Source organism: Lycorma delicatula, chromosome 4 (assembly GCF_047948215.1).
Source record: "Lycorma delicatula isolate Av1 chromosome 4, ASM4794821v1, whole genome shotgun sequence".
Lineage (NCBI taxonomy): Eukaryota > Metazoa > Arthropoda > Insecta > Hemiptera > Fulgoridae > Lycorma > Lycorma delicatula.
The window spans coordinates 49,856,957-49,872,237 of record NC_134458.1 but is presented as its reverse complement, the minus strand read 5'-3'; the positions used below and the strand labels follow the sequence as shown (position 1 = coordinate 49,872,237).

The following is a 15,281-nucleotide window of genomic DNA, read 5'->3' as shown; positions in this document are numbered from 1 at the left end:
TAAAACCCCCATGTGGACAATATATTTAAATATGATTTCACCCCCCCCCCCCTCCAGGCATAGTTACAGTGCTTATTGTAATCATACATCTATTCTTATGATAAATAGTTTTTCTACTCAAGAAAAAACATAATGTATTCTAGGACCCAACAAACTTAATCAGCATGAATTATGACACGCTACCCAGTTCCAAATTCCTTACATACAGTTCAAAATAGAGAGCGTATGTGACTAAAATCATTATATAAGAGTATAAGGAAAGAACTTCAACTGCCAGACCATAGGTATAATAAACTGAACAACAATGGGTATTAGCCGAGCCATAAGAAGCCGTATATTGAAATTTACCAATTACAAAAAAGAAAACTACCTGAGAGAAAGAATTCAATAAATAAAACATGTAAAGAGATAAGTTTATTTTGTTAAATTAGTGTTATTTGTATGTATCATAATACATATAAATATTACAACTTTTATTCATATTAAAAAAAAATATATATGAATTAAAATAAATATCACATCATCAATCTTTGTTGATGAACTATATGAAAATGCTTTAACAGAATAACTGTATTATATAATTATTTTATAGTTATCTGGGTAGTTAATTAAATTACCCTATGAAAAAATATCCATTTATTCATTGACCTTAAGCATTAATAAATGGTGGTATGTGAAAGTTGAACAAACTTATGGTATATGGAAAAGCTAAACTTGTTTAATAAAATGCTGCATGTTCTATTGTGTTTTATAATAAAATTAAAAATGAGAATATTACAGAACAACTCTGATATAGATATGTAAGCACATTTGCCGCTTTGTGTACTTCAGAATAGATGAAACAACTTCACTATCATCAGAGGCTTATTAGTCTCACAAGAGAGAATATCGTATGTCATAGTTAACAAATTTGAATAACTTTTCTACCAGTTGTTATAAACCTTCCATGACAAGATTCAGAATTACAATTAATAATTAAAAATGCTATGTTGATGATTTACTTATGATAACAAGAAAGAATCTGAAATTAAAATCGTATTAACAGCAGAGGATATGTGCACGGGTTTACTACAAACGCAGATATAATCTTACTGAATAGCAATATGATATAAAGGAATGTTAACAAAATAACCAGTTGTAATTGGTGAGCAGTCAATATTTACTGATTTCTAAGCCATGTGCTATTAACTGTCAGAGCAGTTTATATTTAGATATAACTTAAATAATTTTTGAAAAAAATATATGAAGATAGTTTTAAAAATGCAGTCAAACCTCTCTAATAAGGTAAAAACCACGTGAACATATGCCCTTCTTTCTTTAAACAAATTTATCTATCAAAATTAAAATTAAAACTGAACAGAATCCATTTACTTTGGGTTTAACATTTCTTTATAAATCATTTCTTAAGAACCATCTCTTTCTTTCACTGATAATAAACATCAAGTATAGCTAAGTATGCTGATTGATACTGTTTGTTTATTTAAAATTGTATTAATCATTAAATAACTTTCTCGTATACATAGAGAGAAAACAACGAATGCGGAAGTTAAATTCATTCATTAATTTATTTCATTTCTAATAGAGAAAATGCCTATCATCAGAACCTACTATAATAAAATAAAAATAGTTATACAACACAAAAACATTTAATTAATTAATTAACATTTCTTCTAAAAACCTACTTTATCTCTTATTACATGTATTTAAGATTCATTGGTCCCTTCGTCAGAGAATTTAAAAAATGGTTTAAACTTACACAATGCTCAAGCGTAATTAACATTCAGCAAAAAGGTAATTAAAGGCTTAAGAATTATTAAAAATATAATAATAAAAAATTAAATCAATTACAGATATAAAAAATGAGTCTTATAATAAGTTATTATGAAAAAAAATTAAGGACTGAATGTAAAATTAATACATAAATAGCAACTACGTATCTCTCTCTATTAAATTACAAAATTTAATTAAGTTTTCCTTTTCTTCAAAGAATAAGGAAAAATTATAAAAATAATCTAAATCATAACAGTAAGTGATAACAAAGATAAAACATAACAATAAAATAAAAAGAAAATAACAACACTTTCTTACATGAAAAGTGTGTTTAATATAATCTTATTTACATTTAACACTGACAGTTGAAATTCAACAAAAAAATGTCATTAACTAAAAAGAAAAAAAAAACGTGATAAAATTAGATATCAAAAATATAATTTACCTTAATATATAAAACAGCACAATTTTTACTTAAAATTTTATAGCAATGTGTTTTACAAATACTACTGTATGATGAAATGTGAATGTTCAAAATAGAAAGTATAAATAGCATTTACAGTCTGGCCAGAAAACAAGATATATATACTATGTAATTGTCCCTTGCTTTCCAAATTAAAAAACAAAGTAAAATAAAACACATCCAACTCATAATGAAGCATTTACACATATAATTAAAATGTATCTTACACATACACACACAAACCACTCATAAGGGAAATTTATTAGTATTTAATTATGAAATACAAAAGGGATTAATTATTTTTACAGATTCTATAGTTATTTATATTTTACCCAGTTATACAATTTAAGAAAAAAGTGTTCATCAAATATATATAACTCTTAATATGTTATATAAGATGCGTATATAATGTATATATACAATTAATAGTTTCATGAGAGACTTCATTATTAATTTAATAGACATTGAATTTATAAAAATACATAAAAAAACTAAATATTAGTCATTTTTTATCAAAGAAATTTGGTGAGATTAAAACAATCACAGCAAATGGAAAATATCTATTGTATTTATGCAATAATTTTATTTATTTGAAATAAATTGTATTTATTTAATGTAACATATAGTGTTCAATTGCATGTGTGTGCGTGCATGCGTGTATTTACTAAAATTAATATTTTTAAGATTCATATTATACTTCTCTATTGTTAAATTATATTTTTAATTTTATTAATATAAACCAAGTATAGAATATTGAGATGACATATTTTACCTTAATTTTATCATAAAGTACTTTCACAGGAACCCACATCCTCATCATGAATTCATTTAATTTAAGTGAGTATTAACTGAATTCAATCATGACTGAGGAAGCGAGATCCCACAAAAGTACTTTAATGATAAAATTAAGGTAGATAAGTCCTATCTCAATATTCTGCAATATGTGGTTTATATTAATACAATTTAAAAAATATATATATATATAAATTGTCTAAATCTAATAAAATCCAGTCAACCAAAATCATTTTGTTTTTTCTTCAATCTAACTGATCAGTTTACAATAATATGTGACAAAAGATTTTATATGATCAAAAATGATCATATATAATGACTATGATTCTGACTCTTCTACCTTATTCTGAAAAATTAAAATAAATAACTAATATGTTATAAAAGGACCCAGGATAGAATACAATGTAATATTAAAAATTTTTTTGAAATACTTCTCGCATGAAATAAATATTCCTTTGAGGTAGGACCCCCGGATGACCGAATTTCTCTTATTACTTTATAGCAAAATTTGTTAAAATTAACATTACATGCAATTGCTAGAAAAAAAATGAAACTGACAAAAAAAAGATCAACCAGTTAATTATTAAGGTATATCTTTTGACCGTATAACAATGAAGTAGGAAAGATGCAAAACTGACCAGAATCGATCAGCTACCTAAAAATGTTGATTCCTATAGCAGTATTCAAGTATGAGTATTATTTTAATACAGGTATTAAAATATCAAAAAATAACACTGATAGTGTATAAGAAGTAATTGTGTAACAATAACTTGTAATGTAACATAAGTTGATAAGATATAACTGATTCAGTAAAGCAGCTATATAATGCATAAAACAAAGGGCAGAATTCTGACTTTCCAATCCACATCCATGAGAAGTCTTAAACTGGATTCACAGCTCATCATAAAGTTTGTTTTCTTTTTTAATTAACATGCAATAGCAATAACAAGAATTATCAGGCCATTTTCCAGTCGTTAATGAAGAAAAAAATCCAATTTTTTCTATATTTTTCACCTAAACCAACTTTTGAAACCACATAGTTCTAGTGATTTAACAACAAAATAACTTTTAATATTTGTTATTATGGTAGCAGTTTCAGCCTTGTAATAAGGGTTAAGGAGATTGATTAAAAAGTTAAAAGATAATTGTTATTACTATTTAGTGGCAATTAGTAAAATGATTCGCACATCATATTAATCACATCCTTATATTAATTAAGGAGGTAAAAAAAATTTGATTGGACAAAAAGAAAAAGGAGGTTGGACAAAATTTGACTGCATTCAAAGGTTTTTTCATAAATGAGTGAAAAAAGTTGAAGTGCAAAAAATAAGTTTTATACCTTAAAATATTTAACTAAGTAGAGGGTAAAACCGCACAATACAGTCACAGGTTCATCATATGTAGCCTAAATAATACACTGAATAACATTTGCCCATGTTCATAAAGAATTACAGTGTATTTTTATTTACTTATTTTTTGCTTTGTTATGCGGTCTTAATATATTTAAACTGAAAGAAACTTTAAAAAATTGTATATCTTAAAGACAGATGATAATCTTTTTTATTACATGATAAATGTAAATGTTTACTTTTACACATAACAAATAACAAAATAAAAAAACTAACAAAAACTTTAATAAAATGGCAATTTATAATCATCCATAACATCATTAAGTACTATAAACCATTTTAAAATAAATTGTGCAACTGACATTACAAGGTAATAATCATATTTTACCCACTCCATTAAGACTTCACTGAAAAATTTTTTTTTCCAGTATGTAAATACTTAATTTAATTTACCATATATAAAATCAGAATGAAAAAAATAGTCACTGCGATTAGCACTAAAACTATTCTATATATTCTGTAGCTCCATGTTTCTTCTAAAATCTTAGTGCAGCTTTGCTCAATATTTCACACATATTTATTGGGAAACCTCTAATTGCATAAACGTAGTCAAGCTTTACTTCACTTCATTAATACTTGGATACCAGTATTTGAACCGTTCTGCTAAACAGTGGAAATGGAAATAACAAGTTTTTAAAAAACCTCTTTAACCCCTCATCCCCTTGTATTAAGGCTAAAACTTTGCTAACATACAAAAATAGATACAAAAGCATCTGTTCCAGAAGAAATCTTTTTGTCATAAATCCCATCATGAGCTACACGGTTTCAAAATCTACCTATCTGAAAATGTAGTACATATAAACTACTTCTATCCTTAATTAACAATTGAAAAGTTTTTTTTTATACTAGAGTGCATTAATTTTATTAGTTGAGAAAAGGACAAAGCTAAAAAGAGCTACAATCTACAGTTTTATCTTTCTGTTAATCAGATATATGGCTTCACCTTTCATTTCATGCATTAAAGCAATCTTTTTAGATTTAAACCTATAAATCTGAACTCTACATGGATTAATAACAGGTTTACCCATAAGGGTAAACAACAGGTTTACCTTAGATAAGAAAAAAATTGTAGACAAAAAATGAGATAGGAGTGGTAACAAATTATCAATTTGTTGATGTACTGGGTAGAATACCCTGCATTCAATATTAGGTCTAGCTTAACAACATTATATCAAAGAGCCACCATCAATGATTTTTTAATCACTGACAAGTAATATCCTATGCACACAATGCAATTCTTACATTCCAGTGCTAATATAAATCCATAGACACTAATATAAAGAGCAGCTTATATTATATTATGCTGCTCTTAATATTAAGAGCAGCTTAATAATACACATGTAGCTATGTCAATCAGTAATAAATGAAAACAAATTAGACTTTACACACTACATGAATAAATACAGCAAATTAGAAAGTAATGTCAACGTAATTACATTATGTAATTATACTACAGAATAATCATCACTTGTGAATTTCTTAGGTGTAACGATTGATTGTAATCTATCTTGGAAGAAAAAGTTACATTTAAAAATAAAAGAAAAACCTCAAATTTTTTTCTCCAAGATTAATTAATATCTATTCTTGATAAGAATATTATGGATTGATAACAACTCATATACAGCACTCAATAATCACAAACTATGCAAAATTTATTTTTTAATCGATAGAAGAAAGCAAATAGATACACAGTAAGAATGACAAAATATGCAATCTTTTATATATATAATTAATGCTTATTTATACATAAAGCAAAAACAAATTGCAGAGAAATTTGAAAAGAATTTGACACTTATAATTATAATATAAAAATGGAAGAAACATTTTTCAATAATCAATGTAGCTAGAGTTTTTTAATGTAAGCCTTTTAATTTAAGGACAAAGTTCATTCAAAAATGTATCAAATGATACTGGTATTTAAAATGACAGAATTTTTTTTAATAAAAAAGCTAAAAAGCAGTTTTTCAGTTAAAACATATCTTAACTCCAATGAAGTACCTTAACCTTTATAACCTTAACCGTATCAGAATCTTAACCATATCTTAACCTTTCTTTTCAATTGGTAGGTTTAGGAAAAGTTCTGATTCACCATGTAATCAGTAATGAAGATGGGAAGAAAAACAGATGAATATTTAGTGTGGATTACTTTGTTTAACATTACTTTGGATTAATATAATACAACATACTTATTATTTTAGTGTATCTAACATTGCAAAATCCATCATAAAATAGAAAATCCACCTTCAATATATTCAGAAGTTATCATTTATAACATTACTAATCGGAATTGAAAGAAATCTACATATGATTTTTTAGGCTGAAACAGGAATAATGAAAAAGATCCTAAGATTTTGAGGAAATATTATTAATGGAGTTTACATAATAAATGACAATGATTCTAGCCGACTAATCAACATCAAGGAACTAACTCTTTATATTTAGTCTAACACTTATTTTTCATGCAGATTTCATAAAAAACATTTGTTTTCTGTCTGTAAAACTATTTCCTTTTTAACAATATTATTTTTTCCTCAGAAGTAAAACAGAATAGTTACTGGGAAAAGATAACAAAATGAGAATTTTGTTATCTTTTCCCTCAAAAGTAATATGATCTATACTATAATAGTTTGTATTATTTAATCTTTATTTTTTATTTTTAAAGTAAAACTGAACAGTATTATTGCAAAAATCACAGATTTTTATAAAAATATGCCAAGAAGTAAAAAAAAAAAATTAAGTCTCCAAAACTTAAAAACAGAAAATTCATTCTGTTAAATAAAAAACAATCATAAAATTATTTGATTTTTATTAAAAATTTTTTCACTGATATCATAAACTAACCTTAAGAAATTTCTTCAGAGACTGCAAAATTTCCTTATATCAGAAATTTGTATTTTAAACTATAAAAATCTAAAGCTGAATTAAAACTGAAGCATTATTGGTGATATTTCGGGGAAAACTTGTATTTCCTTATGAATCCTAGGCCCAAGACTGGTGTAATGAACTATTTCTGACACTTATACAACATTCCACAATTTTGAATTCAACATTACAATACTTATGCAATTACACATAAAGATATAATAAAAATGTTAATTTTAAAAATACTTTGTAGCATCAAACACAGGTAAATAGGTAAAATTTCATTGATAACTAGGGGTTAACAGTTCTCTTGACATGAAATCAAAATCAATAATGAAATACTTACTATGAAATTAAAAAAACATCCCAGTCAAAAGATTTTTTAAAAGCCAAAAGTTTAATTTTCATTTTAAATAAAGGAACTGAATTTAAGTGTCACTCTGTTATTGCTTAAAGAATAAATAAAAAATACAGTATAAAAACTAATGTCATGTGTTTTGGGTCCTATGTATAGGAGTATGCTGGACTTTAATCACATTAAAGTCCAACATAAAAAATACATACCAGTAAGGGATTATATCACCAACTTATAGAGGTAAAGAAAAAACAACAAATTAGAAGAGTTTTATGTAGAATGTCGATAGTAGAAGAAAGATGAATCAGGTTTGAGATGTGGCAAGAGTATGAATGAATGAATGAAGTGACACATTTAAGTATAATGAATATGGTCTATGGCAAAAGGAGATGGAAGGGAGACCTAGGTAAAGATAGAAGAAATCTAAATGACTGTTAATAACTGGACAGAGAGCAGAGGTTCAATCTAACTAAAGGAGACTTGTGGTAAAGTTCATACGCCCTGAATCCTGTTATGACCACACTAAGTAAGTAGGAAATCAAAAGCATAAACAGAAAATATAACTAAGCAAAGAATAACAATACCAGCACATTAATCACTTAATAAAAAAAGAAATCATTAATGTGGTACTCCAGTAAAACTAAAAAATCAAGAAAACAAAACCTGTAATATGCTTTAATACTTTGTGCAGAAATTTTAGAAAAAACATTTTTTTTCAATACTGATCTCATTAATAAATGACAACAGTTTTATGTATGTTTATTTTCCTGCATCATTTCTTCCCCTGAACTTCCCAAATTTAGGCATATTTTATCTAAAGTTTTTTATTACTATTATTAAAAATAATATCCTAATAGTTTATTCCTCATACTAAGAAAAGAATGACAAATATAAACAAATTACTCCCCCTGTAGGCTATATAAACATGAAAGGAATAAAAATTAAAACAACTTTTCAAATCATAATTTGCAAGGCTACAAAGTGAAACTAAACATCAGGCAAAACCAAAATTAGGGTTTTAATATGACAAACTTAAGAAAACAAACTAGCAATGAAGTAAAAAACATTAAAAAATAATAAATGGCAATTGGTCTATCTAACCACATTCATTTGTGAAACAAAGTATACAACATGTAAGTTTTATTTTGTGAGCCACAACAGCAAATGTATTATCCTACAGCCAGAGGTCATCTACCTTTTTTATTGACTACTAAGAAATCTGGGTCACTCAGTGAATAACCATTATTTGAAGGTTGAATCTTACTTTTACAAATGTAGCTAACTAAAAGCTTGATTTCTATCGTACAGATAAAAAAGAGAAATTGCTACAAAGAACCAAGCAGCATAGTGTAATCTGTAATCGGATTATGAACGGTGGGTGGTACTTAATACAACCATTTATACTGCAATACATAAGGTAGTGTGGACACTTTCACACTTATTTTCACAACAAATTAAGACGTAAAATACCTTTAGAATTATAAGATTAATTAAATTAACTTTTTATCAAATATTAATAAATAATGTAAATTGTTTCTACTCAAATTAAAATTTCAATGAAAAATGAATAAAAAAAAATGTTAATTTAACGAATCATTTAATTAAATCCAGAGAGTTTATATAAGAATGAAACATTGAACCTAAAGTAGATATACAGAAAAAAACAAAAAAAAAGTAATTTAGACACAAGACAAAATTTTTTCAAACTAAACTTTCATTAACCTCAAGTGGTGGACAAACTAAATAGAAATAAAAAAATAACTTCAAATATTATAAGGTTTAATTAAATGCTATTTTATCAAACTTCAAAAAAAAAAAATAAAATAAAATAATGCTAAAAGCAAAATCACATTAACATAATTACAAAACAGAAAGTGAAAGGTACAGATAAATATAAATAAAAAAAACAAAACAAAACAAAAAAACAACATTTTACTTACTTCATTAGCGTAGAAAGGTTCATCTGAATCACTGCACTGTTCTCCAGTGGTCACCACTGGTTCAGCATCCTCTTCGCATTTCTTCTCTTTCAATTGAACTGTTTGTTCTTGAAAAATACTGTCAACACACTTACCAATTCCTTCTGGTCGATCGACTAGTGAACCTAAAAAATCTACTTCATGAGTCTTAGTGCACTGATTGTACTGGTTGCAATCATTTGATCTCACGTCTGATTCAACTCGGTCAGACAAATTTGCATTATTATCTTCAGATGATACACTATTATGATTTTCATCGATTACCTCTTCACAAGAACCTGATGACTGTTCTATAGTCGATAATGCAGACTTCCTATGAGATGACAACGCTAATGGCTGAAGAGATTCCGATCTGGTGTAAGAACGAGATTCACTCAACTTTGACAGGCGGCTGGTATCCCCTTTTGGTAATGAAGTCAAACGACTTCGAATTTCAGAAACCGGAACATCACTTAAATCAGTCAAGAATCGACTGGATGGTGTTTTCCTCGACAACGTCGATGATGAAGAGTATGACTTTAGTGAAGTTGAATCACTGCTTGAACTGCTCCGAACTTTTGAAGAAAACCTAAGCATAGAAAAAGCATTATTTACCATTAGTTTTAATTAAAAACTAATATTATAATATTGTTATTTTATTTTAAATAAAAAATACAGGTACTAAACATAAAAAGAGACTGTATAACAGTTACACTACCAACAGCAAAATGCCAATCATTTAATTTAAACAAGATTTGAGGAATCTATAACAATAAATTGAATAAGCAATAAAGCAGAATGGTAACAAACACAAATATTTAAACTGAATGGGATTTTCATCAAATTTTTAACAAAATTACATGTCAACTATTTCTAAACTTTGGGTTTTGGAAATGTTTCAAAATTTGGTTTGAACTATTACAATTTCTTTTTACTATTCAGGATGTTATTGTAATAACACCCTCAATATTGAAGGATCAATTTCATTTTCTGCAGTTAGAACCCTTACATACTCTGCTTTGTCACTATCATTAGAATTCATTTTCAACTGATAGTATATATTTTTTACTAAATAAATATCAGGGAATTTTAATTAAATTTTTCTGATCTGCTTAGTGGAGTTTAGCAGTTAAAACTGTCATTATATTTTCTATCTGTTTAGTGTGAATGTGAATTTTTTAACAGTAGACATATAATATTAAAGAACCAATCCCAAACCTGACCCAACTACTCTATTCATTTATCCCCACCAGTCGGCCATCTCAAACAGAATACTGTTAACATCGTTATATAAATCAATCTATTCACTTATTTACTCTATGTCTATTCTCTCCTACTGCATGATACGCAGTTACACTCAACTGTATAAGCAAGAATTTGCTGAATTCTCAGTAACTGACAATACTAGGATAGGGAATGATTGAGAAAGCAGCATCTTGCTCATTAATTTTGGAATCAATCATTCTATTACTTCAATCAACTCTCTTTAACTTTTTAATAGTTCCATTACCTTATCTCATTAAGGATATACTGAAGACATATGACAATGTTCCTCTCATTGAGTTGTGGAGAGACTCAAGAAAAAGGTAAAATACAGCATTAAATGGTCTTATAACAGTACCACATTTTCTGTAAAAATTAGAAAGAAACATGTTAGGAGAAAGTCAGTAAAGAACTGCATGAAGGATGTTATCTGTCCCCAATAGTTTTTGATATTTAATTGAAAGAAGCACTGAGAGAGTATGTGCAGAAGTATGTGTCATGAAACTATAAGTGGATGAGAGCTACGAATTTTACAAATTATCAGATTTTGATATCAAGAGTTTGAGTATGTGTAGCATAAAATGTAACGGCTGATTGATGAGTGCAGGAGATGGGATTTGAAGTCTATAGCAGTTGCAAATTAGAAAACAATTGCCCATCTCGTCAGTGTCTGAAAAATATATATGAAGCTGATCAACAGAATAATTAGATTTTTTTTGTAACCTAATCAGTTATTCTTCATAACAAATTTAGATACAAGGTTAAATTTTTCTTGAAAAAATCAATCACTTCCTTTTATAGACAACTTTGCAATTATACTCATTTAAAAAATTATTTAAATTTATAAGTGTGTCCAAATATTTCCAAGTTTGAGCTCATATTCAAATGCCTTGACCACAGATTGGAGCCAAAACCATAACATTGCTGAAAGAAACAATTACATTTTTACAATAACCACTATTTTCAATATTGAGTTCGCTTAACTATCTACCTCAACAGTTCTTGATGTGCATTTCTTCTATAATTTTGATTATTTTACTTTTTCCATCGCATGAATACTGGGTGATTAAAAAAGGACTTCACAACTTTAAAAACATACAAAAATTTATTGAGATAAGTTACAGATTCAGTAGAGGTCTCAATTCATAGAAAAACACATCAAGTTTGTCACCCAATCTTCACTTTGGTTTAATATGGCTTCCATTTATAATGCAACATACATCCCACCTGAAGTCGATTTCATTTCAGACTGTAGCCAGTAAGTCAGGGGTTAGCTCTGCAGCTGCAGCTGGACATTAATTTGAAGTCTTAGCTCAACAAGATCAGTAGTCAAAGGTGATACATAAACCCAGTCATAAATGAAACCCCACAACAAAAAATCTACCAGGGTTGAATCTGGGGAGCAAGGTGGCCATACAATTGGACCTTCACGACCAATCCACCAACCTGGAAATTAATTATCAAGAAAACTTCAGACTTCTAGGCGGTAGTGAGGTGGTATCCTATCTTGCTGATAGTAATGGCATTCATCTTGGTCATCATCGTTTAACTAAGGAATTAAACAATTTTGAAGCATGTCCAGATAAACGATACCATTTAACATTGCCTCTTGGAAGAAGAGCAGGCCAGTCTTTGTTTGCTTAGGGCACAAAAAACATTGACCATAGGGCTATCGCGAATGGGCTGGAAAGTTTTATAAGGGTTTACGCTAGTCCACATTTGGCAGTTACCCAACATACACTTACCTAAACAAACTTACAATAGCAGTTACAAATAAATAAGAGTAATAAAAATAAAAGTGTATATAGCATATATTTTTTATTAACACCCAAAGGTGTTAATGAAAAATAGTTATGTCAAACCCAGTAGGAAAAAAACAATATTAATCAAATTTCATCCATACTTCAATATTAAAGATAATATAGAAATAACAATAAAACTAATACTATTCACAATAATAATCAATATAAATCTTGCCACTGATGTGAAACATTGACTCACCACTAAAAATTACTTTGTCTAAAAATGTATTGTCAGCAATTCTACCCTTCATTTTCACACAAAACTGCAGCCAAGTAACTTTATCGTCATCTGTAATGTGTTGAACCATGGTTAGTTTGTATGGCTTCAAGTGCAATCATTTATATAAAACATACCAAACAGTCGTTTATGGAATGCCAGTCTCCCGTGATGCACATTGGAGTTGATTTCTTCAGTCTATGTGCAAAGTTTTCTCTGAGTTCTTCCACAGCATCTTCAGGGACATATGGGCATCCTGGTGATTTTGTATGTTTAACAGAACAACCTTTCTTAACAAAGGTTTGGTATCAAGAGAAAAATGCATGTCTACTAGGAGGCTCCCTACCACACTCTATGAAAATTACACTGAACTGCAGTTGCTGCCTGAAAATTGTGAAAGCAAAACACATATGGAACACATTCCACACCAGTAAATTTAACCATTTTTAATAACACTGGTGTCAGTGTTGATGGCCGAATTCAGTACTAATGAACTGTAAGAGTCAAAACTTGATATGTTTTTCTACGAAATGAGACCTGAACCGAATCTGTTTGTTATCTAAATAAATTTTTATATGCTTTTAAAGTTATGAAGTCCTTTTTGAATTAACCGGTATACTGACATTTAAAAACTGTATTATTTAATAATGAAATAATCAATACGATCGTTTTTACACCAAAATGAGTTGACAATCGCAACTTAAAAACACTTCAATCAAGATAACTTTTTTATAAAGGACAAATTCAAACTTTCACACATTCTAAACCAACAACAGTAAGGAAATCAGTTCTCAATCCCTTTATCATATAAGAGTAGTTAAATAGTATAACAACAAATATTACCTAGACAGTGATGTATCCTGGCTGTCGCTACGATCTCTGGAACAAGATGTTCCAGTAACTGAGAGTGTTGTATCATCGGACAATGAACTGGCACGTGAATATGTAGGGTACCTATCACAAAGGAAAAAGTTGTTAATGTCAAGGGTATAAAACAAAAAACCTAACAATATGTTTTTTGTTACTTTTCTTTCATTCCCACAGTAATGCTCCCAACCATCTACTCAGTAACTATAACTTACGTATATCATACAAACAATTATTTCCATAACAAGGAATCTAATTAATTGTTCTTGATAACAGGCTCCATTAAGTGCCCCCTTTTATTAATTATAAATTATACTCAATAAAAGAGTCAAATATAGTTACTATCATTATATAATACTCTTGTTACAATGAATATTACAAGTGAAGATGTAACAACTATCCAAAAGTTACTCCCACAAAAATACAACTTCCTGTTGAGTATTTGAATAGCTGTACTTCAATCAGAATGCCTGAAATGGGGTGAATTTCTGGAGGATGTATCACGCAGTAAATCTTGGAAAAGTAATCATGAATAATTAAAATGTGAAGAATGGAATCACCTAAAAAAAATATACAGTTAATCTAATATTCAACATTTACTCAAATTTACTTATTAAACTACAATTGAGAATAAACAAATAACCAATTGTTTTAATCAGACATGATTAAAAGACTGTATTACTTCTATCTACCCTTTTAAAATAAATTCTTAATTTTAAAAATGCAATGAACATTTTTTTCTAATGAAGTAAAATAATATGAAAGCAATAACAACAAAAGAAATACAGATACTGAAATAGTAGCAAGTGATTAAAAATATTTATTAAATGCACTCAAATTACAGGCAAACAAGAAAACACATGTTAATTACACAATTATCAGACATAAAACAATTACAAAAAAGATTATATAAAATAATTTTTTACCTTTATATATAAAATTATTTTTATAACTTCGTAATTTTTATTACACACAAATGTACAATTACAGTTCACCATATTTCTCCACCTTTCTTTCGGGGAATAGTACAGATCTAAGTGAACATCACATTAGATTTATGCAACAGATGTATACAGTCTGTGTGTGTTAATCACATTATATACTTGAATTGGATAATTACAAAAAAAAAAAAAACTTATAAGGCAGCCATAAAAGTACAGCAGACATTTCTTTCTTTCTTCATTTTCAATTTTAAATTTTGATTGGAAACTGAGGAACACCTTCGCTTTGAGATTCAGGTTATACTTTCCTTTAAAGAACAAATTACATTAATAACTCCTGGCTTGCTTACAAATCACCCTTTAAGAATGTCTGGCCTTATACCACAAAGTCCCCACATAACCTATATTAGATTAATTACCTATGCTGAATACTTCATTTCTATACTGCATATGCCTTACATCAGCTATGTATGCCCAGACATGAGCATAACATGAAAACCCATTAATCTTTGTAAACTGTCCAATAACTGTAAGTTACCACACAATCAATAATGTTTCTAGATGAATCAATGAAATTATAAT

The 15,281-nt window shown here is 28.0% G+C and overlaps 1 protein-coding gene across 6 annotated transcripts in view; it reads right to left on the bottom strand.

Annotated features, from left to right (window-relative positions):
• The window catches only part of LOC142323372 (ubiquitin carboxyl-terminal hydrolase 2-like), a 124,361-nt gene that overhangs the window by 59,417 nt on the left and 49,663 nt on the right, over positions 1–15,281 (bottom strand). For 5 of the 6 annotated variants that reach the window (XM_075362909.1, XM_075362912.1, XM_075362913.1 and 2 more), the window contains exons 3-4: positions 13,735–13,845; positions 9,895–10,198 (exon numbers count right to left, since the gene is read on the bottom strand). In XM_075362909.1, the coding sequence (XP_075219024.1) occupies positions 9,895–10,198; positions 13,735–13,845 (415 nt within the window). Of the gene's footprint in view, positions 1–9,591; positions 9,734–9,894; positions 10,199–13,734; positions 13,846–15,281 lie in introns of those variants that run through there. The other variant, XM_075362914.1, reaches the window with a different exon arrangement.